This window comes from Tyto alba, unplaced genomic scaffold (assembly GCF_018691265.1).
Source record: "Tyto alba isolate M040663 unplaced genomic scaffold, T.alba_DEE_v4.0 Super-Scaffold_14, whole genome shotgun sequence".
Taxonomy (NCBI): Eukaryota; Metazoa; Chordata; class Aves; order Strigiformes; family Tytonidae; genus Tyto; species Tyto alba.
This window is the reverse complement of record NW_024881276.1, coordinates 17,980,739-18,005,507: the sequence shown is the minus strand read 5'-3', so window position 1 is coordinate 18,005,507 and position 24,769 is coordinate 17,980,739. Positions and strand designations below refer to the sequence as shown.

The window sequence follows — 24,769 nt, the reverse complement described above, 5'->3', positions numbered from 1 at the left end:
TCCATCATTAAATCAGATAAATGTATCCCAGACAAAGTGTAAATGACGTGAAAGAATTTTTGAACAAATGCAGTCAAGTTTTGTCTATACACATATAGATGTTATATTCGGTATACATGTATATATATATTCTCAGATGCACACACAGATGGAGAAAGAGTAAAAAATAAATGTTTAAAATACATAGCTATGCTATTTCTAATACCTTAACTATGACCCTTTAGGGTTTGATTAAATTAGGAAAAAGTGTGGGAGGAAAATCCATTGGTATGTTGTCACTGATCTGTAACTGCAAACTTTTACGTAGTCAGTTGAATGTTTCTGACTCACTTATTGCCTCTTTTTTTAGCAAACTATGTTTGGCCCTTCATGGACAGCTTCAGTTACAGAGTAGTTGGATTACTGCAATCTGAAGTTTGAAAGTCTAAAGAAGGGACTATAGGGTATCTGGGAAACATTTTTCTTGATTTTAATAATCAGATGTTAGTGATTAAAATCTCCCTCATTACCATGTGGTTTTCTTCTTGACTAGATTTATTTTGTTTTTTTTTTTTGTTTTTTTTTCCCCTGTGTCAACACATTTGGAAGTCCTGTGTCCATTATTTACCTTGGGAACATACTTCTATGCTATACTTCTCCACTTGGAATTGGAAAGCTAAGCTGAAAATGTCAAGAAAAAAATTTGAAAATAATTTTATCTCTTTCCAGTAGAATGTGTAAAACAGTATGTATGAGATTTTGGTCAGATTCTGCCTGGTTAGATTAAAAAGCTATACATATGATAAAGTAGGTATTCTGATACTCTGAGTTTCCTCATAGCACTGCATTAAGAAATAAAACAGCTTTTTGATCTTTCCTTCCCTTCCAACTCTGCCTCACTGAATGACACTGCTTGAGTACCTTTACAGAAAACAGAAGATAATACTTATATTTACTCCACTTCAATTGATTAAAAACCCCCACTGCTGTAATTGCTGTTTCTGACATTTCCTGGGCCCTCCAGTTTTCTGTGTGTCTCTCCCATAATACTCCTCACTGAGCCTACAACAAGGCTCAAACTAGTTGAAGTATCTAGCTATTATCATTGACAAAAAGACAGTAAAATTAATAGCAATACACAAAACTTTACCCAGGTTGGAGTTGGGTAAGTATTGCCCTCTACATAATTTTCCTAAATGGTTGTGTTACATGTTGATGTCTATCTCTGTAGGGAAAAATGTTCAAAACTACTTCTGGTTTTTTTTTTGTCCCAGATGATGAGATCACACATATTCTTCATTCATTTACACCACATTTCAAACCTTTGAGTTTTCATGAACCAGTCTGCAGTTAAATCATTAAGTGTGCAAGTGAGTCTTTATGCAAAGCTTTTTCCATTGAAAGTCCTACTATTTGACTAGGTGAGTATACAAAACTGAAGTTTAGCCCACAAATTATGATATATTAACACCAAAACATTTTAGAACAGTTAGGCTATAAGTTTATCAATAAAATATTTCTTTTAAACTATTAATTTGTTGAAAACTAACATTTTACAATAAGTAGTTGAAATAGGAAAACAGGACTTTTTAATTTTTTTTTAACCTTTTCAAAACACTCCTAGTTGTTTTCTGAAAGGAAAACTCCAGCTCTCAGATAAATAAAATAGATAATATGTGTGAAGTAAATTTTGAATTTACAGTTTTGATTATTCCCACGTTGCCCATTTATATTAAACTAATCATAGAATGTATCAAAGAACCAAAGTGTCCAAGTGAATCACGATTGAAAAAAAGATCAATTTGTTTTAAAGAATGTTGGTGTAATCAAACAGATAAACTTAAAAATCCCTATACCATAACGAAAAATATTCTGTTCCTGTTAGAGAGTGAATATAGCATTTAAATAAAATGTGTAGAGATAAAAAAAATTACAATTTTCGATATTTTTTCATTTTAATTTTCAACCTGAAAGGAGGCAGAGATTGCTAGCTATTTCATATCATTTTAGTTATTTATTTATATGGGTACTGATTAAGCTAGTTAAGGATGTCTTTTATCATTAACAAGGCCAATTTGTGTGGAAGATTTTTATGACAACACAGTGCTATAAATAAAGTAGCATTCTCCTGTCTCTGATAATTTACCTCTGGGACTTCCTTGTATTCTTACTTTAGAAATAATACATTTAAAGTAGTTTTAGTGACTTTATTTTTTTTAATATGTGTGGGGAAGGGGGAGAAAGAAGCAACCCCCAATTCACTAGGTAATAGTCAATTTAATTTTATTGAAATAATACTCTAAGAACAAATAGAAAAAATATTCACTGCATATGTGGTCACACGAGCAATTTCAAGAGTTGGATAAAATTCAAGAAATCTCATTTCATTTAGATGACAGATAAAGTGTTTAGGTGCTCATCCAAACATCTTGTAGGTCCATTCATATTGTGTTGGAAATTCTTTATTCCTTTTTTCTCTTCTCTAACATCAAGACTAGCTAAAAATAATTCAACAATTACTTTATTTTTCTAGGTGAATTTTGGCATTTCAAATTACAACCTTGTGCAGAACCAGGAAACACATTGGAAAATGGGGAGGGGACAGGCTAACTAGCTTGTGAGGTGTTTAAAATAATTATTGCATGTTTTGCATTTTTTAAATTCAGATCCATTAGTGCCTGTTGCAAAGACACACCTGTCTTCTTTAGTAACATGAAGATGTACCAACTGCACAGTAAAATAAATTTTATCGAGTCAGATTAAAAGTATTCTTCCTATTCCCTTGAGGAGGACAGATATTTGACAGTTTTGGTGGGAAAAATAATGTCACCTGAAAGACAGGTGAAATTGAAAACACTCAGAATTTACCAATATAGAAAAACAGAACATATTTTTTATACAAATATACATATCATAGACATGATATAATTCTATCATAGATATATAACATCTACATGAATCTAGAATTAAAAACACAGTTATCTGATGTTTTAGGATTTTTTGTATGTAAGAAACAATGTTAACTCCTTTCTGAACAGGTCTGAATGGAAAGTTTTGCATTTTTATTATTACAATGGAGTTTTATGTTAGCAGGGATTTGTTCATTTAATTTTGTTTATGTGTTGAAGATAATAGGAAGAATATTGCGGGATGCTGTTCCTTGGGTCATTATTCTTGTTCTTCATTAACTGTGTCTTGCCTCCCTTTCATTGCCTGCTTTTCTCCTCTCCCTGGCATATGCTGCTGCCAGACCAGCATGGCTCAAAGCTGAGTGGAAAACACTCATCTCCTTAAAACTCCAAGCTTCTTGTAGGCTGCATACTTTTGAAGACTCTATTCGACAGAATATTTAATCTGGAGTCGTTTTTTCCAGAGAACCAGTTTATACTGAGGTCACCACAGCTACCTACGAACCCTTTTAACAGGAGAAACACTTAAAAAATCCCCCAGTATATTTACCCTTGCAACAGGATTAAGTTATTGATTACAAAATTGGAAGTGAAGTCACCAACAATAAACATTAAATGCGGAACAGGGTAAGTTGGGAACTACTCTTTCTTTCCTCATCTAGGATTTCTCTGCTTTATGCTTTGGCTGTCTCATCTGTCTTTTAGGAAAAGCCTTTGAAAAAATAATTTCTACCTTCAATTTCTATCCTGTGCTTCTATCTTGTGTTTTTCTGGTTACTATTCAGGATAATAAAAAGATATTTCAGATGAGGTCTCAAGATTCCTGTGGCTCTCTAAGGTTGCTCATTGCAGTGCAGCCATGCTTAACACTCTGCCAAACATCAGATGAATTGCGGGACACCTTTCCCACAACTGACTGCAGATAGCTTGAACGTGATGGGAGCCTGTAGGTTCACAGGATTGAGGTGTTCAGATTCTCCATCTGTGGTTTCTTTCCTTTTGTCTTAACAAATCAAACCGCTGTTGTGAGCTTATGCCATAACACTCTATCAGTCACCCCTTAAAGAACCTTCCTTAATGTACAGTCACTTTTTGGTCTGATGCTGTTTTATGGAAGCCCTGCAACACAGTAACACAACTCGCCTGTGGTCCCATGACATTAATTTTAATTGTGGGTGTGTAGAAAAGACCAAAATATATATATCAGCAATAAATGTCAGATGTCTCTGTCACTCAGCAGTGCTGGAGCCAAATGAATGAGATATGCCTAAAGTCTCCCCACCTTGATTTAGACACCGCGTGGAGGTGCCCTGTTTAACTGAACTCCAGTAGGTCCTTCAGCAGCAAACACACTGGGGTTATTGAGGGCTTCCTCAAAAGTGTGCCCAGAACCACTCCTCAGCGGCCTGCCAGCAGGGGAAGATTCTGAGGTGACCCATCACTACTGACATTTCGGCACACCATGTGCACCTGCAGAAGCACACATCTCCCTGTAAATTATATATGCACCCCCCCAGACCATGCCCTGACACTTGGAACCTGCTTAATTTCCAACTCAGTGTGAAGGACTGTGAGGTGAGAAGCACAGGAATGTGGAGGGAGACCAGGGATTGCCACAGATCCCCACTACGCTGACTGGTGACCTGCTTACAAAATCCTGGACTACCTCAGGCTCCTAGTTCCTTGCTCTCTCTTTTTTCTGCCACCCATTCCACTTCTCCCCTTTCCATCAGCATGATTATTTTCCAAATAAGGGACAAACACACCATCTCAAACACATTCTGGAGGACTAACATGTTTTCTGTCAGTGTCTAGACCCGTCTGCAACATGTGGTCATCCCAAGCCTCATGTGGATAGGAGGCTGCTGGCTTAGGTAACTATCCAAGGTCTGATTAAGTGAATCTTTTGTTATTCTAATGTTAAAATATTTTGCATTTTTTGCAGGCTATGAACTAGTCCACCGAAATGAACACTAGCTTTCCTCAGTGAAAGTGAAAAATAGACTTTTCAAACATTATCCAGCAGGATCAAGACATAAAAACTAAGAGTGGAACAACATAATTTTCATGTCAGGGAACTATCACTTTTTTGAACTTGCTCCAGTTCTCACAGGCTTTTTCACGGACTTTTAAACAATAAATGAACATATTCTTGTGGCTTCTTTATATAAGGCTAAGTATTGCAGCTTCACATCCATTTCCAGTTAGACTTTCTCATTTGTATCGGAAAGTTATGTTTTCAAATTAACTCTTTCATATTCATCAATAGCTATTTAGTTTTCTGAAAAGTGTCTTTTCCAAATCCAGCACTTCTCAAATTATTGAATCTGTTTCTTAGAACTTTGAGAAATCAAAGATATGATTAATTATAAAAATCATACATAAAAAACCTCTAGCTAGACATTAATAATCACAGTCTTATTGAAATAGACTCACCCATACAGTATTTTTAGTAAGACATTATCAAAGCCCCAAAGGTTCTGCCTTCTGTTTTTTTCTTCAAAAATATCTCAGTAAGCAACATATGTTAGGAAAAAAATGTGTGGAGTCACTTTGCTTTCTGTTCCCTAGGCTTGTGTTCAAATGAAAAGGTAAAATCATCTAGGATTCTCATATATGAAAAGTTTTCTGACTTGGTATATCACAAACAATACCTTCAGAACAACAGAAACTAGCTTGAGAAGGAAATATGTTACATCTCCCCTTTTCTACATAATTGTTTCTGAAAACAAATATATCAGCATCTCAGAATATTACCTGAAAAGCATGAATAATTTTAAGTAATATTTTATGAATATCAAAATAAAGATGAATTATTCTCTGGCCACTATTAGCCATAAGCTGGCAAGCACCATAAAATGTTTTGCCAAAGACTTTCAGAATTAATTTGCAAGCCTTCTGCTTTTTTTCTGGTGTTGTGTAGCAGAATATATTGAGTCCTACTTGCTTTATTGCTTTTTTTTTTTTTTTTTTTTTTTTAGTTCCTATGAGATTTAGACAACCAGATTTGTTTCCATTTGTTTCTGTAGCCAGCATGCTGGAAGATGTATCAATAGGTTACTGTTCTGACACCAAAGCATAATTCCAGTGTAAGCTACAGAGGACTGTTTCATACAAGTTGTCCTATGTGTCAATTCACAAAAGAGATGGGTTGTTATATCCTGCAAACTGTAGTAACTCATGCACTTATATTTGGAGCCTTAATTACCTGTACAGCAGTAGGAGACCAAAGTGACAAAACATACCCACCATCCACTAGGCTAGAAAAAGTGAAGCAAAATGGTTTCTTCATGCATTAGTTTCTCTTAATTCATCTTTACATATATATCAGTACATTCAGAATAATCAGATGATATTATGTTAACTTCTCAATGTTTGATGGATGGATTTAGATCAGCACAACATTTATAATTACAGAACATCTTTGCAATTCTGTAAGTAATCGCTAAAGCAAAGAAGTCTTGCAAGCACAATTTAAACTACAAAAGCCCACAGAATTCCACAGTAAATATATGTAAATATACAGAAAAGGGGAAGTATAGAAAGAAAAGCTCAGGTACACTTATAACTATAGACTTTCAGCAAAAGCAAAAACCAGTATCAGCAATATTCAAGTGTTTAGTATTCAGTAGTAATTACTACCATTTTTTTTTGTGAACAACAATCTTCTAGATGATAGATGATAAATCTCTGCATGGAAATAGGGTATGTTTAATGCATTTTCAATGAAATTAATAATGCCAACATCTCATCACATTACCATCATACATTAACACATCAAATACCTTCATACAATTTTAAGAGAAATCATGTGTTTGCTACTTACCTAACTGGGTCTCCTGAATTGTTAGCTTACTCTCCAAGGGGTGTAAGAGCTTTGGTGGTTTATCTGTTAGTGGTGCTAGAAAAGAAAGAAATTCACATATATAGGTTTCTGATTATTATTATTGGGTAGAATAACATTTGATTTTATACCTGTTGTTTCAGGAATGCTTCAGTTTTTGTTTAAATAATGTTCATGCCTTCTGTAGCTATACATGTTTTTTTCTCAGTAAATGTAGCACCAAAATTTAGAATTTTTCACATACTAAGGTATTGAAGGCACTTGTGTTAAAAAAAGTAATCTCTAAACCCTCACAGAAACCATGCACTGACATGTTACAACTTTGTATTTTCATAAATATTATCCAGCAAGTCATAGTTTGTTATACTATTTAATTACCTTTCTAGCAAATATAGTAATTAACAGATAAATAATGTAAACTAAGTTACTGGAAAACAATTCACAATATTTGATGAAAATTTTATTTTAAAAGATATTATCATCACTGAAACTTTTGAAAGTGCAGTACTTCAAATTCCAAGGAATGGATACAGTGAAATAATGTCAAGACTCCTAATAAGATGACTTCCCTTCTCCCTTTTGATTGACCCTGAAATAGTATGCAAATTGTGGAATAGAAGAGTTCTGTAGTAGTGAAAAACCTTCTGCAGATTGCTGAAACATGTTCAAACCATGCAGCCAAACGGTGCAGCTATTCTACTAGATTCATCATCTGTACACTTAATTCATAGAATTGACATTGATTATTACTACTTTTGTTGTTGCTAGCAAGTATACTCTTTACTGATCTCTGACAGGTGTGTGCATGCTATATGAAAAAGAAGAACATTCATTTATTTTTTTTCTTTAAAATTGATAGTAAATGTTCACAGGAAAGCTCCAACTTCTGTAGTCACCTGGAACATTTTGATATTTTGCTTTTCAACATTAATTCATACTTCAGTCTTTAGCACAGATTATGGGCTGTCAGAGATTTAAAGTACATTTGACATTTTGATATAACTGTATAATATTTGTTCCCTCAAACTTGTCAAAATCACTGTTCTCTTTCTTACTGACACACACACATCCACATGTGTATGGGTTTAATCTACTAAACACACTCATCTCCTGTCAGCTGAATTGCAGGAGAGGTTTAGTTTCATTCTCTTTACTATGTTTTCTCTGTTCTTTGATGAAATTATCAATGACCTTTAAGATCTATAGTATTACTTTCAGCTTTGCAGCAATTACAGAATGGATCTATTATCAACTCATACATTTCTGCTTTACAGAGGTTTTTCTTCACCTGAACAGAGCATAAACTGACCCAATTGGTGCCTGTTATGTTGACCTATCAGACTATGACTGAATCAAAATATTTCTTCAAGGATGAGAAAAGAACTGGATTTGGTCCACAGACCCTCTTTCAGTTCATTTTTCCAGCAACAGCTTCCACTCTCTACAGGAAATCATTCTGCACTACAGAGTCCAGAGAGAGACACAGCTGTGAATGACTTTTCATCAACATCTCTGGGTTGTTACTTTGCTTTACACAGATTCACAGATTTGAATGCGAAAGCTCTCTTTGTCTCTCTCTTTTTTTTTTTTTTTTTTTTTTTTTTTTTTCTTGGAGGCTAAAGTAGGTGGAAGGAAAAAGGATTCAAAATATATTTTTTCTTGAACTGCAAAATTACTCATTCCCATTTCTTAACTTCTCTGTAAAGGCTCATAATTTATCAGCATGTTGCCATTTTTTAAACATCATCCACTATGAATTTAAATTTAGTTTTTCAGTTCTGTCATTCTCAGCTCAATTACCATTCATCAGATAATGTCTTCTGAGTCACTGTTGTTCTAAATCTGTTTTGAAACTCTTCAAGCAAACAAAGTTCTCTCATTCTAAGTAAAGATACAGTAACTGGTGGCATTAATCTGAATGTAACAAATAAGTAGATTAGAAAACAGCATTTTTCTCAGTTTAAGCAAAGATCAACATTATTTCTGTGGTCCTGTACCACAAGTTTCTGTGAGGCTTCCTACTTCTAAATGAATAGACACAAGTTGTTAATATATGCAGATAAATCATCCTTCAACAATATTATTATAAAATTTGTGCCCAATTTAATTTTCACATAACTTGTGAGATTCGACAGATAATTTAACAGAGAAAATGTTATTGAAAATAATAAATTAGACATATAACTGATGTATCAGAATCACAGGAGAGTGTAGGCTGGAAAGATCCTCTGGAGGCCAAGTGGTCCAACCTCCTGTTCAAAGCAGGTCCAATAAAGCAGGTTGTCAGGACCTCATCCAGTTATATTTTGAACATCTCTGAGGATGGAGATTTCGCCACTTCAGGTGATCCAGCTCCCAACCACCTTGTAGCCCTGCACTAGACTCAATTCAGTATGTCCATGCCTTTTTGTACACTGTGGAGCCCCAAATTTGACACAGCATTCCAGATGTGCCCTCACAGGTGCTAAACAGATGCGAAGGATCACCTTCCCAATCCTGCTAGCTAAACTCTTGCCAAGAGCTGTGCAGTTGGCCTTTGGCAACTCATGCTCAACTTAATGTCCACCTGGGCTGCTGCTACTACATTTCCTGCAAAGATTTTTCCTGCTCACTCAGTCCCCAGTTCTGCACTGCTGCACAGGGTTATTCCACTCATACAGCAAGACATTGCATCTATCTCTGTTGGACTCCATGACTTTCTCCAACTTGTCAAGGTCTCCCTAAACAGCAGCCCTGCTCTCCACTTTGTCACCCATTGCTCCCATTTTGTTGAGAGTGCACTCTGACCCATCACCCAGAAGTACATAAAAATCAAATCAACATTAAAACAAAGGTACACCAGAGGTTAACTGTGGTCTATACTTATCTTAATGTGATAGTTACCAATATTTGTTGCCAGAAAAAAATAATTCTTAATAAGACAGTGCAACTCTAAGCTCTATACATTGGGGCAAATATCAGTATATCAGTGTTGCATTCCTTACTGATGCCTACCAACTTAATACTGTTGTGGGTATGTCTATACTACAAGCAATCCCATCTCCCAGGGACATCGTATTCAACCATCTGGAAAAATCAAAGCATCCCTGAGTATTCTGCAGTCCAGAGTTTTAGGCTGTAGGGAAATACTGTGAATGAGAGAATGCAGGCAAGGAAAATTCAAAGGCTGTTCAAAATTAATACAATTTTCAGGTAGATATAATGAGGCACAGTTATGTGTTAAATTGAACAGTAAAACCAGAATTTAATCAATTCTTGCTAAACTTTTACTAAATATCAAGAATCAAACAAAAATTACAAAACTCACAACTGCAGCTGGGCTCTTAAGTTAAATAAGTATTTTTTTGTTTTTTATGAATAGATGTAGGAATGCAATAATTTTCATGTCCTATAAAAATATCCATGATTTCAAAGCACTTCCTACTGTGTACTTTATGCAAAGAACCAGAATTCTTTTGAATGTTTTTAAAAAAATAAAGAGGGTCCTCTTCCCACCAGGTAGTAGTTATCAACATGGTTGTCATACAGGAGGAACAGAATGTTCAGATTCCTTTTCTTACATGAGGGAATTCTCAAGTCTCTCGGCAAGAGTCTTAGTTCTTGAATATTATTATCTATTGGTGTATGGATGTACTTCTCCCTTCTCCCCTTCTCCTCATACCTCCCCCTCTTCCCCCCCCACAGACACCTTTTTTCTTTCTTTCTCTTTTTCCCTGTCACTTCCTTTTTTTTTTCTTTTGTCCCTTTTTTTTTTGTTCTTTCTCACTTAAGAATCAAGAACCTTATCCCAGACAAAGTTAACCAAAATGGGTATATTCCTCTCAAAAAAATGGGATTTGACAGGTCAGATTCTTTCAACGAAAAGATGTTGGATCATAAATCAAGTTTACAGCCCATCCTAAGTTTGATTTCTGAACCACCACTTATGAATGGTTGAAAAACAACTATATGTCAAACTTCATTTTCACTAGAAATAAACTAAAGTCAAAAAAATATCGTAAGTGAAGAAACCGATTCTGAAGCTGTTTTAAAAATTAATATCTAACTTCAGAGATACCATTCAGCTGCAAACATATTGATCCTGCACAAACAGAAAGTGCCTAAATTCACATTCCATGTCTATCAGATTGGATGTACATTTAAAAGATATTGAATAATTTGTCTTGTGGTAATGAAACTGAGAATCACCACAATCAGTCACTCAGCTGGAAACTAGCCAGAAGATAATATTTTTACATCAGCCACCTACTTTAATATTCCTCTTTCTAAGCTGCTGCTATAGCTTTAGATGTTTATGGTCACATGATACATACCTTTTTTCTATGCAAATTTTCTTTATTTGAAGAGGCCAGACTAGAATTTAATACAGTTAATGAAGAAAATTTTATTCCAAATCATGAATCAAAATGTCATTAATGTGAACATCAAAAAAATGTAACTCCTTCAAAACCCACAAGCTTTATAATAGAAAAATAATAATTCTGAAGATCTATGTTTATGTCTGTTTTACAAAGTGCTCTCAGATTCTTACTTGCAAATTGTAATAATTACAAATATTTTTAATTTCTTAGAAGCAGACAGGGCTGTGTGGAGTTGTCTGCAACTCAGAAAGACAGTTCATTGTCTGGATACTTCCTGCAAGGACAAAAATTGACATGAATGACTGCTTTACCTACCCAGTCTGAGTTATCTATAGTTTAGAACATTTCTTATTCAACTTTTTTTTTTTATTATTGAAGTGAAACTAACTTTCTGAGGATGAAAACCTGGTCTTTCTGAGATTTGAGATAATACAATGAGATTAAACCTATTACGTTTATGAATGTAGATAATTTTTAGAAAAAATGACTGACATTCCTGTAAGATATTGCAACTATAGCACAGGACTAAATAGGGAAAAGAATTTATTACTATGCTAAGGAAAAAATATACCTACACTTAGAAATCAAAGGAAACCAGAGAGATGGAGTTATTTTCCTGAAGTCCACACAATTTCTTTGAATTCACCTCACAATTCAGAAAGATTCCCCATCTCTTAGTTTGCTTCTTGAAACTATGAGAATTCCTCATTACAATTTACTTTCCTGATGATTTTATGAGCCTGGGTTTCTTTTTGTCCACTCTTTATTCTGCTATTTTTGGCACAGGGAAATGACCTCAGGGACAAGGCACCTCTGTCAGAGGAGGGATATTAGGCCTGACCGACTATAAAGCTGAACCCTCGAGCACTTCTGAGCACAGTGCCTGGCACTGCTGCCCGTGCCTCATGCCCTCAGAGTTGGCCAGTGCCTGTCTAGGAAGTGCATGTGGTGTACTTACTCCTCTGACTGCTCGACATTCAACCAAGCACTGTCAAGCATGATAATCTCATACCAACAGCAGTAGAGAAGATTTGAAACAAGATTAAAACAATAGATTTGGTTTTTAGATTTCTGTGTTACTGTCCAGTTCATGAGAGGGCTCTTGAAATGAAGTAGTGTCATTGGAAAGTAATCATTTATAAAAAGCTGTGGTAGATGGCAAAATTTAGGAATCACAGGCAGTTATAAGAATAGGAGGAATGTCCTGGGTTGAGTGAGTGGTGGAGTTTTTTGGTGGCAGGGGAGGGGGCTATCGGGGTGGCCCCCTGTGAGAAGCTTCTCGAAGCTCCCCCAGCTCCACGTCAGCTCCACTTCTGTTTGGGAAATTGAGCCAATCGGCTGCGCCTCTGCGATAACGTATTTAAGAAGGGATGTGGTGACGGGCAGTTGGACTTGTGAGGAGGAGTTGCTGCAGCTGCATGAACACCAAGGTCAGTGGAGAAACGGAGGAAGAAAGGAGGGGGGAGGTGTGCCGGAGCAGAGACCCTCCTGTATCCTGTGGTGAGACGGCAGGGCGGCCCCCCCCCTGCCACCCATGAAGATCTACGGTGGAGCAGACATTGATTTACAGCCTGTTGTTCCTGCTCGGCTGATCAAGGTTCTGTGCCCAAAGAAGGCCGGGGTCTCATGGGAAAAGGTAGCCCCACTGCTGTAATTCAGTGCTGGGAGGATTGCAGCATGCGGGGGAGTCCCACGCCGGAGCAGCTCGGGAAGGGCTGCAGCCGTGGGAGGGAATCCAGTCAGAGGAAGTTAGTGACCCATGACGGAGCAGTGTGGGGAATATTGCGGCCCATGGGAGGAATTCATGTCGGAGAAAGTTTGTGGAGGACTGTCTCCTGTGAGAGGGGGACCACGATGGAGCAGGAGGAACAAGTTCCGGACACTCCCCTAGCAGAGCTGAGCCCGGGAAGAAGGGAGGGGTGGGGGGAAGGTGTTCTCAAGATGTGGCAATGCTTCTCACTGTCCTACTCTGTTATGTGTTGTTAGTGTCTGTAATAAATGTATGTTCTTTTTTCTTCCCCTAACGAGTCTGCCTTTTGCTCGTGATCATAAAAGGGGGATTTTCCCCCATCCCAGTCCTATCTTGAACCCCAAGCCTGGCTCTCTGTCCCTTCTCATTGCCGGAGGGGAAGGGAGAGAGAGGTGCTGCATTGTGGTTGGCTGTCAATCAGGCCTAAACCATGACAAGGAAAAAACCTGTAACATTTCAATTGATAACTGCAGTAACTTGGAAAACACTGGTGTATGCTTTTGGGTTTGGTTTCTCTTTTTTTTTTTTTTTTTTTTTTAATAGTGATGTTGGTAAAAGAAATCATGTAGTAGCAGTAGTCTACAGTAGGCTGCAATGAAATTAATTATATGCAGCCCGAACCTGCAGTCTTGAAACATTAATATACAAAGTCACTGTCCAGATGAATATTAATATTGAGGAATCTGAGGTTCCTCAGAGCAATTGTGAGCAGAGCAAAACTTAAGCAATGAAATGCAATGATGATGGGTTTTTTTCCTTGTTTCTCCTAACTTAGGTATAGCCCTGTGTATTCAGATATATCACTTGAGAAATCACAGCCTTTTAAAAAATAAATGTATGGCAAGCTCTTTCATAAAAAGAGAATTCTTTATATCTGCTTGAGACTTCTAACAACCTTAAATCTCATTTCTCAGTTACAACCAGATTAGTTTTCATTCACCAGGGCATCATTTAAAATCACGTATGCCATGAATTGCACAGCAGCCCTGTAAGAATATTCTGCCTCACTGTGTGAACAAGCCTGGTTATACCCTGAATCAAGCAGTTCAAACTGAGGGCAGATACATATAAGGATACTAAAAATATGTGTATGAATCCATAGGCATATGACTGTAAATGATCTGCCTAATGTGACTTAGTTATCACTATGATTGATTGAAGATCAGCTTTTATCTTCTGAAAAGTTCCCATAAATCTTGCACTGAGAGACAAAAAAATCTGCCTCTTCTTTCAGTTTATGTCTTTCACATCATCTTCTCCTTACCGCATATTAAAAAATCCCCAAACTTACTGCTTTGGGCATACAAATGAAAACAGTCTTTATTTCTCATACCTAATCCTTTCTTCTGATGTTTTTCCCAAGTTGAAGTTACAATCCTCTTTTTTTTTTTTACATAAGAAAATTTTCCTAAAAGAACTATGTAATGCATTAAATAGAATATTAGCAATTCCTGTGCGAAAGTGTAGAAGCAGATAAAATGGTAACTAATAAAGAGAACTTGATTATGCAAAACCGTCAATGATGCATATTGAGAAGAAGTATTGCTAAAATGAAATCTTAGAAGATAGGAAGAATATTTTCAAGAAGCCTTTTAAAAAATGTTTTAAGCTTGTGAATCTCCTGTGATTAACAACAGGTTGAATACTGGAGGAGAAGAGCAAATGCAGCCAGATGTTGGGTTTTTCATTATCTGCTCATCTCTAATTGAATCTGACGTAACACTTGTGTTACTCCTATGAATTCAGAGAAGATATATGTATTGCTTTTTTTTTTTTTTTCCTGTTAGTTTTCTTGAACACCCAGTGACATTTCCAAGTGATCTCCAAGGAAAAAGTACAAATAATCAAAAGGGTTTTATCACAGATGCTAATGCAGTCTTGAAATACAAAAGAACCAAAGCATATATGTAGTTAAAAGTATTGAGTGGAATATCAGCCTAACATCTTGACAGTATCAGCGTTTGTGTGGCAGATTTAGAATTTATATTTTGATCTTACAAAGAGGAAAGGAAGGAATAAAGCAAGGGATCCTAAAAGACTTTTAGTATAGGGACAAGACTGCCCCTCCCCTATAAAAAAAGGAGACCCAAAATACAAAAAGACAAACAAAAATATTAAAGCATTGAAAATATCCAAAATACTTTTTTTTTCCTACTGCTTAAAGTTCCTCTGTATTATATCACTGCTTAGCTACAAAACGAGTCCCTGAAGTAATATAATGGAAATGAGATTTTCTATGTAGGCCTACGAAAAAGATGTCATGCTAAAACTTGGTCTGTCTGCATGGTCTGTTAAATTTATCCCTCCACTTCCATATAAGAGACATCAGATTATCTGAAAAAAACCTTAGAAGTAGTGAACAAGATGGTTGCTGCTGTTCTTGCTATAAACAAGCATGTGATATATTACCTGTGCGTTTAATTAAAATAAAAGCTCTGGTTAGCAAAGGAGTGAAACCATGCTTCCAGGAGCAATTCTACCTGGAGCTTCTCTGATGTTTCAATTTAATGGTGGAGCTCACCAGCATTTCATTCAGCAGGGATTTTGTGTTTGGCTCATATGAGTCCTCCAGGCCAAAACAGCTATATCTCTTCCCGCCAGAGTGCCATAAGTGGATGCTTTGTGTAACCATTTTTATACTGCTGGAGGAAGATGCCCACACCTGTTGCTTGTCACTGGTAACATGGCATTCTTATAAAACATGTCAGTGGGATCTGGCACTTTGTGTGGTCTCTAAATCTTCGTTTTGCCCTTATAGAGACAACAGCTTGCAGACGAAATAAACAAAAGACCACTACAATTCACATGTTTTATGCTCCTGGTTTGAGTTCAGCTTATTCTCCAATCTTATCTACACAGAGCTTTCCCTAGAGCATCCTTGTCTTTCCCACTGTGTGAGAACAGGATTAAACAAATCCAGTTCACCTCAGTTAAACCATATGATGCAGTTTCTGCTATCGTTTCTATTGCAAGACAAATGAAAAGTTTTGGGAGGTTGTTTCCTAGCATTTTTTAAGATTGGAAGCCCATACTAATGATTTTTGGAGGGATCTATATGGACCATGACCCTTACCATAACTATAAATATGAAGACACATTTATTTGCAGTTAGAAACCATAGAATTATTTTTTTGCTCCTATATCTATGTGTTAGATTATGCCTGTTTAGAAGAGTCTTCAGTGAAGTGGTGTGTTGTATGAATCTTCTATAAGGCTTCTGAAACAAACAGAAACATATGCAGTATTCTTAACAACTGGGCTACCTGAATAGAATACATATTCATGAAGAAAAACAGAGTTATATAAATCATGAGGCTTAGGCAAACAAGTAAGAAAAGCCAGACTCACACATTTCACATCAAGCAAGCATTCTGCAACACACACTATTAAAATTTCTCTGCATATCATCATGGATTCCCTTCTCACATTGTTCCCTTAATCTATTCTTTTTCCTTTTTTCTCTAGGTTAAAATATACAAAGTATTTAAAATATATGGGGAGGGAGAGTATCATAAGATTATGTTCTCTGTGAGTAGACCAAACACATTTTCTGAACAATTACTTTATTTTTCTGACTGAATGACCCCCATAAAATCTCATTTATACTGTCCAATTAATTAGGGATACCTACATTTTCTTGTTCAGCCTCACTTTCACAGTTGCCAGTTGAATTTCAGTGTTCAGTATTATTTCTTTTGCTCAATCTTTTCACATTTATTAAAATTTCCCCCTGAAATTTCTCATTAGTTTCCATTTTTGGCCTATTATTTGGTCTCAGATTTAGATTTTAATCCCAAGTAACAGGAGTGTATTTTCCCTCATTTAAAGTAATCTGTTGTAGGATGCGGATTTTAGGAATCAAATAGCAATATGTGTGAATCTGTTCCTGTCTTGCTTTTATTATTCTCTCCTTTTTTGAGACTTAGGGCAGATAGTTCTTGGAATTACTGTAGCTCATGACATTTGAACACAAATTCTAGAAACTCTATGCTTTTTTTTTTTTCATAATTAAATCTTTCTGCTGATAATGCTGACAGAATAAGATTTCTAGGCCTCTGAGGAGGCCTTGTAAAGGGAATAGAACCCTATGCACCCTGACCACTTCAACTCTTCCAAAGAGATGACATTTAAAGGCCTTGTTGTTAAAGTTTTTCCATATTGCACAGTTTCCTCTGTCAGGATCTGTAGTCAACCTTTTAATTCTGTTGCTCTATTTCAAAATAATCTGATTTAAGAGGCAACCTGCTCTCATTCTCTTTGTTCCAGTTCTGTTGTAAACTCTTAAATTTGACCTGTGAGTCATTTCGGTGATTTAGTCTTCTGAATCTGTCTTTGCTATGCTAGAAATTTGGACATACTATAACTTCTTGTCGTCCAAAAATTAAGTGAGAAAAATTAATAATTTCTACTTTTGTGAAGAGCCTGAGGGCCTTTGTTTTCTTTCTGCACTTCTCTTTGAAAGCACACTAACTTTTCTGTCCTCTCAGGCAGCTAATTTTTATCTGCTCCATTCAAGCTTTTTTTTTTTTTTTTCTTTTAAGTTGAGAGATTTTGGACTCTAAGAAAGCAAATGTCACTCCCATATTCAAGAAAGGCAAGAAGGAGTATCTCGGGAACACCACCTTGACCCCTAGGGAGGTGATGGAACAAACAGTCCTGGAATATTTGTAAATACATGAAGGACAAGATGATGACTGGGAGTAGTCAGCATGAATTTAGAAAGGGGAAATTGTACTTAACCAACATGATTGCCTTAAGTGATGAGATGACTGGCTCAGTGGGCCAGAAGACAGCAGTTGATGCTGTATATCTTGACTTTAGCAAGACCTTTGACACTGTCTTAAATAACATCCTCACTGATAAACTGATTAAGTATGGACCAAGTACATAGACAGTGACATGTGTTTGAAACTGGGTGAACTGTTGGACTTAGTGAATTGCAACCAGCAGTGTACCTCAAGGATCAATGCTTGGGCCAACACTGTTTAACTTCACTTAGTGACCTGGATGACAGAACACAAAACTGGGAAGAGTGTTTGGTGAACTAGATGGGTGTGTTGCCACTCACAGGGACCTTGACAGGCTGGAGCAAGGGTCTGACAGGAAGCTCATGAAGTTCAACAAGGGGAAATGACAAATCCTGTTCCTGGGGAGGAATAACCCCAGGATCCAGCACAGCCCGGAAGCTGACCAGATGAAAATCAGATTGGCAGAGAAGGACCTTGCGATGGTAGAGAACAAGTTAGACATGAGCCAGCAATGTGCTCTTGCAGCACAACAGCACTCCGGGCTGCATTAGGTAGAGCATGGCCAGCAAGCAGGCTGAAGGAGGTGATCCTTCCCCTCTGCTCAGCTGTGATGAGACACATCTGGAGCATTGGTTCCAGTGCTGGGCTCTCCAGTACAAGAGAGATGTAGACATACTGGGATAAGGAGAGTGAAAGGCCACAACAGTGATTAAGAGTTTGGAGCATTTCATACAAGGAGAGGCTGAGAGACCTGGGACTGATCAGTCTGGAGAAGAGAAGGTTCAGGGGGATCTTGTCCATGTGTGAAAAACTTGATGGGGGAAGTAAAGACAACAGCGCCAGACTCTTCTCAGAGGTGCTAAGAGGCAGGACAAGAGGCAATGGCACAAACTGAAACACAGGAAATTCCACTTAAACATAAGAAAATAATTCTTCACTATGAGGGTGGTCACACACAATAACATGTTGCTCAGAGATGTTATAGAGCCTCCATCCTTGGAGATATTCAAAACTCAACTGGACATGACCCTCAGCAACCTGCCCTTGCTGACACTGCTCTGAACAGGAGATTGGACCAAAAAATCTCCAGCAGGTTCCCGCTTTCTTTTTCATTTTTAGTAAATATTTGCCCTTATTATCAGGTTTGCAAAGTCTGGAGAATTCCCAGGGTGTCCTGAGTAGCTAGTGTCTATGCAGCAGATGGGATGGGGGTGGAATGGGGGGACATGCCATGCAAATTGCACTGTACAACTCTACAGTTTGTCATACAGATGTTCTGCCTGGTTCTATACTGTGTGTACAGACCCTCTCATTATAACAGCAGACAACCTAGCACAGGGGACTTGAGGTTTGCATTATCTCTATACAAATCTTGTCTGAAGTCTAAGCCCTGAAACTTTAGTTTTCATAGCTTTTCTGTTTTGTAACATGATAGGAATCAAGGTCTACCATAGGACATTAAAACCAAAAAAGTTACACAGTCCATGTAAAGGGAGGGAGGGGAACATTCCTGAGAGCAACAGTACCTGGCACTTATCGTCCATTTGATGTACCAAGCTTTAAATAAAGCACGCTATACAAACCCAGCATGGCAGATGTTATATTAGCACATATCATATGGTTACTTGGCAACAAACAGGGATTAGACATCATAAACATTTGGTCTGCAGAAATGTTACCAGAGCTGGTGGCTCTGCAACCATAATTTAATGCTTGGTGCATAAAAAAAAAAAAAAAAAAAAGCTAGTTGTAAAAAATGTGTATATAGTTATATACTAAAATATCTGCAAAGCAAGCTCCAAAACCAGAAAATCTTGTTGAAAATAATATTCCTATAAAATAATTTAAAAAAAAAAATCAATACGAACACCCTCTTTTAATTACAAACAGATTGATAAAAAGCACCATTGCTGTCAAACAATATAGATCACATTGGATTGTTTCTTTTTCAGATAATGTAATTGGGAAATGATGACAGACTTTTACCTCTTTAGTTGACTTTTTTTTAAAGAAATCTTCTCTTACTTTCATTTGGAAACAGAAAACAGTGGTTGGACAAAGTTCATCTTATGAATTAAGGAAATTAATGTCTATTAAAGCATCTGTACATTAGTTTTCTTTTGGCACAAAACATATATGTTTTCTTCAGAAAGAAACATATATATTTTCTTTGGCTAGAAATCTATGCCATCCTATTCCTTTCCAGAATCTCTACCATCACAAATTAACAATAAGTCTCTTGATTGTTATTACTCAGTTCTCTTCGCAATCAAATATCTTAGGCCAAAGGAAGTGGAATTGGAAGGATTTCCCTTAGTTTTCCTCAAACTTGTTATTGTGTATGAACATTGTTTTGGGGTTTTGGGGGTTGAATTAGAAGTGTTTGTTTTGGATACATTTAGAGTAAGGTCTCATTAATATTATTCTTTGTCTGCCTAGGTTTATGCTTCTTCGTTCTTGTGGTAGAAGCACTTTATATTTCACAATATTTTGGTTTGAATCAAGTCTGAAGTTCACAGATTAGAAATACTACAAACTCAAATTTCCTCTGAGGGACTATCTATCTATGTTAGAATTTCCTAATCTATCTTGGAGCTTGTGGACAAGGCACTATTCAGTGCCATACAGATCTGTATGAGCCACATTATACAGAACATATTAGGACACCATTGTGTCTGGTCTAAAATACTCTGTTTCAGAAATTCAATAATCTGTGCTGGTGAGTGAGGGAAGAGTGATCTGTAAACAAATCTGTGCTGCTTCTAATGTCTGAGCTAATTAAGTGGCACTGCACAATACTTCACCATATCATTAGTGACTTGGAAGCCTTAATACAGTTTTCAAAAATGGTATAGGCACTTAGGAGCCTAGGAGTGTTATGACAGTTCTCAGATACTCATGACTTGAAATGGATTCCATTTCTTTCATTCCTATGCTTTTGTAAATCACACTTGGTACCATAATCGTTGTGTAAATCTAGAAGCAGCAATCTAAATCCCTGGAAAGCAAGTGGCTTGCCTGAAAAGCTTTCTTTGGCTGAAAACACATTTTTCCAGCAAATTAGACTCTTTCCCAGTGGATAAGAAATCTGTAATGTAGAATCTGTGTAGAAAGTATCAGCATAACTCATTTTGCATACAAACACTGTTTGCTTCTGGTTTATATAGCTGACTTGCTTTGCATGTTCAAAGAAGTGCATAACCTGCCATGCTGAAGAATGAGAAAAATAGTCTTCAGTTCAGCCACAAGATACTAAAACCAAACCTATTTAGAACCTAAAAATGTAGAGCTGTAGCAATCTCATAACAATTGAAGTTGTTTTTACATATATAGAAAAAAAAATATTGAGTCAGAAATATTGCAGCTTTTACACATGCCAAATAAAATTACAGAGAGCATATGAAGTTTGTTATCATAAGAAAATCCTCATTCTTATATTGATTGGAAGAATGTTCCTTGGAAATATTTAATCCTCGTGACTTCTGTGTTCAGTTTTGATAGCAAGTAACATATTTCCACCCCATAAACAGCTGTGGGAAGTAGCTATTACATTACATGGCTCCAGCTCCTTTAAGCAGAGAAAGAAGGCAAATAGCATTATCCAGCACTAGTAGCCACATCTTTTCTATGTAGTGCAATGGCTATGAGAGGTCTGCCCAAAAGACTGACATTTCTCTCTAATACTCTTAAATTCTCAGTAATCAAACAGGCTGTGTGTTACTATTAACATTTAGGCAGTAAGCATTGGGACACAATGCCTCACAGGACAGGACAACAAGCTACTATACTGAAGGAAAAGAGGATATTCTGAGTCAAATGGACAACAGATAATATCTTCTGCTCCTACATTACATTCCAGAAGACGAAGTAAAATAAACTCAGAAAGAATCAATGCAGTCAACAAAACCAAAAAGACTAGCCTCCCCACTTTTTCTTATACTTTAAAAATAAACAAGTATACACTAATTTAAGCATGATTTTATGGATGTTTTATATTTATGGTAATTATATTGGTAACTTCCAAGTATTAACAAGGGTGAGGGATAAGAAAAAAGCATTTTAAAGGTGCATATTTTAATTATTAACATACAGAGACAGATATCGAGATGGATTTTCAAATTCTCTGGATATCACATTCCCACTGTACCCCAAAGATACCAGGTATTTAGTAAAAATTAGACACTCTGTATCATGTATAAAGGGTCAGACTATGTGTCAAAAGCATACTGTTCTAACATTTTTTTTCTTACTCAGTTATATCTCAGTTATGTGTAGTCACAATATTTGTTGTTTTCTTTCATGTAACTTCTCCCACAGAGGATCCAGAAATTATTGCCTCCCTCAGAAGTTTGTTTTACCTGTAACACTTGGTGGTGGTACACAGGGAAGTTTTCATCTGTATTGTGTCATTCTACCATCCAGCTAAGATGGCACAGTTTTTACTATAACAAGGTGGTGACTTGAACTTCAAAAGCTACCTCAGGCCTTTCTCATGACTGATTCATAATATACAAGCCTATGAAGAAAGTATCAGATCAGTGCCAAAAGTAAATAATGACACTGTTTTTCAAATCAACCAAAAAAGAAAAGGTAATTACTATTACTTTTTTTTTTTTTTTTTTTTTTTTTTTTTAGCAGTTTGAGAAATGCCATGTTTATGGATTTGTACTCTGCTTCCTTCCCCTCTGTCAGCTTCCTTATTTGACTAATACAGACCCAGGAAAAGCCTCATTATAGTTGCTTAGAGCTGATCACCAGGCAACACACAATAAATGCTGGCGTAACAAGGAATGGTGCTTCAGCTAGGGTGGTGTCAAGCTTAATAGGCTATAGTGTACTAACTTAAATTAGTCATTGAGTGGACTAATCACAAATTGCAAATGTAGATACCACCACAATGGAGGCTCAAAAGTAAATAAAGCGCTCCAGAAAATGGAAACTTGAGGGTACTTTCTGTGTTATCAATATGTATCATTTTCAAGCATACACAGTGATGGAGAGGAAGAGACTGAGAAAGGAAAGCAAATCACTCCCAAATTCACTTTGCTTAAGGAAGAGTGGAGAAAAGCATGAGAACATCACACATTTCTACTGAAATTAGCTGCTTCATGTATAAATGCAAAGCTTCAAATTCTTGCAGCACTTGAAGCTTTCTCCCCTATCATTACTTTTCTACTTCTTTTGATAGAACTGAATTTACCAATCGATTGTGGGGTCCCAAAATAATTCCATATGTATATATTTACCCTTCATGCATATTTCAAAAATATTCATCAATAGGCTACAAGCTAAGTACTGTTTAGCCAGACTCACTTCTGATAAATTTGAAATGAATATATTACATTTATGACAGCAAAAGAAAAACAAGCAACAAATAAGAAAAATAGTATGAAGCCAGATATATTATTCTGTGTTTCCATTCTGGGAGTACAACTAGCTTTAAAGTACAAGGTGGATTCAAGATATCAGGAATCAGTAAGCAAGAAATTGGAAAAATTTGTGGTGTGGAAGAACTCTGGAGCCATGCTGTAGTAATTTTCCTGGGGAAAACCTCATGATAGAAAGCAGTATGGAAGGCAAAAAAAGTCATAGTGAATTTTTTTCCCTTGACGTATGCACATGTTTTCTGCTCCTCCCACCTTCTTTTTAAAGGGAAAGGTGAGAAATGAGATTTAGCTTTAATACATACTTCAAACCAAACCAAACCATATACACTAGCAAACAAAAAATGCAGTGCAAGGAAAAGAAAAAAATATATAACAAATCATGCTATTATTATCATGTGCAACAGCAGACAGATTTATAAAACAAGTCTTTCAGAAAAAAATATTGTAAAAATATTAAAAGCAGGCTGCAATAATTTTTTTTGAACAGAAAGTGTCACTGAAAGATTTGTAATTTTTGTAAGTATTTGGTACCTTATTCATATATTAGTCAGAATGCCACATCAATAAGTGGATATTTCTAAGAGTTTCTAAGAGTGTACTCACCGTGTGAAATATCAGAATCACAGAATGGTTGAGGTTGGAAAGGACCTCAACCTGGAGATTATCTAGTCCAAAACCTCTGCTGAAAGCAGGGTAAAACAACCAAGTCATGTTCAAGGAACCTTAAATAAATAATCTTTGTTGTATTAATCAGTTTTTATGGTCCTAATCATGTATTTTCTACAAAAAAGATGTTTTTGATTCAAAACGGAGGCCATTTCATTCCTGTGCACCTCTGCTTTGCCTGTGACCGAACACCCTTGAACTGGAGTTCTGACACAAGTACTCACACAAGAATGAGACTCTCAAACTTTTCTAAAATAGGTTCTTGACTGCTAAAATTTTTACACAGAAAATAAAGGCTAATTCCTCTGTCAAATGTTGTCATTTCTAAAAAAATAGACTTACTGAAAGCTGCTTGTAAGTGATAGTCAAATTATTAATAGCTGAGCATTTGCAGCAGATTTAGGAGCATCTAAAATATGTTTTTAATCTAAAGAATTACTTCATACAATAGACTTTCTTAATTTTACGAATCAACAACAGAAAAAGTTACTTCGAAGTTAGGAACAATCAGATATTCTGAGATCATTTGCACACGTTAGCAATTTTATTATTGTAAATGCACCTTAAGATGCACTTACTAAAATGGATTTAGCTCATCAACAGACATTTCCACTTTTGTACTCTTCTGTATAAACTGTTGTCTTCACAGTCTATAGATATACTTAAGCTTCTCTGTTGCCCATCCTCCTCAGATATTTAAGTAGGTTATAATGTGCATTTTTCTGGTGTTTTGTAAATACATAAATGGAAATAGACAGGAATTCAACACAGAAAAGATAGACAGATGTCTATGCACTAATTGTAAAATAAATAATAAACTGTTAAAATAAATAAAAGATGGTCAAACAGGATTAACAAATACAATGCCACATTTCTGTTATCCTAAGATGGTTAACTGTTGGAACAATTTGTAGACAAATACAACTAATCTCTAATGAAAGTAGGAGATTCAAGGAAATAACACAGTGTCTAATAGCTTCTGTTTATTGGCAGAAAGTTGGTTTTTAGAAATTAAATTAAAATGTGCAAAATCCCCATCATCCTTCCATCTGTTGAGAATGATTTGCTTATAAAAGTATTTAACTACTCTGTTATAAAGGAAAATACTTAAATATATTATTTTTT

The 24,769-nt window shown here is 36.1% G+C and overlaps 1 protein-coding gene across 1 annotated transcript in view; it reads right to left on the bottom strand.

The window, feature by feature from the left end:
• Positions 1-24,769, bottom strand: part of IL1RAPL1 (interleukin 1 receptor accessory protein like 1) — a 348,244-nt gene that overhangs the window by 159,401 nt on the left and 164,074 nt on the right. Inside the window, exon 5 of the mRNA XM_033010049.2 lies at positions 6,715-6,789. Within this exon, the coding sequence (XP_032865940.1) occupies positions 6,715-6,789 (75 nt within the window). The remainder of the gene's footprint in view (positions 1-6,714; positions 6,790-24,769) is intronic.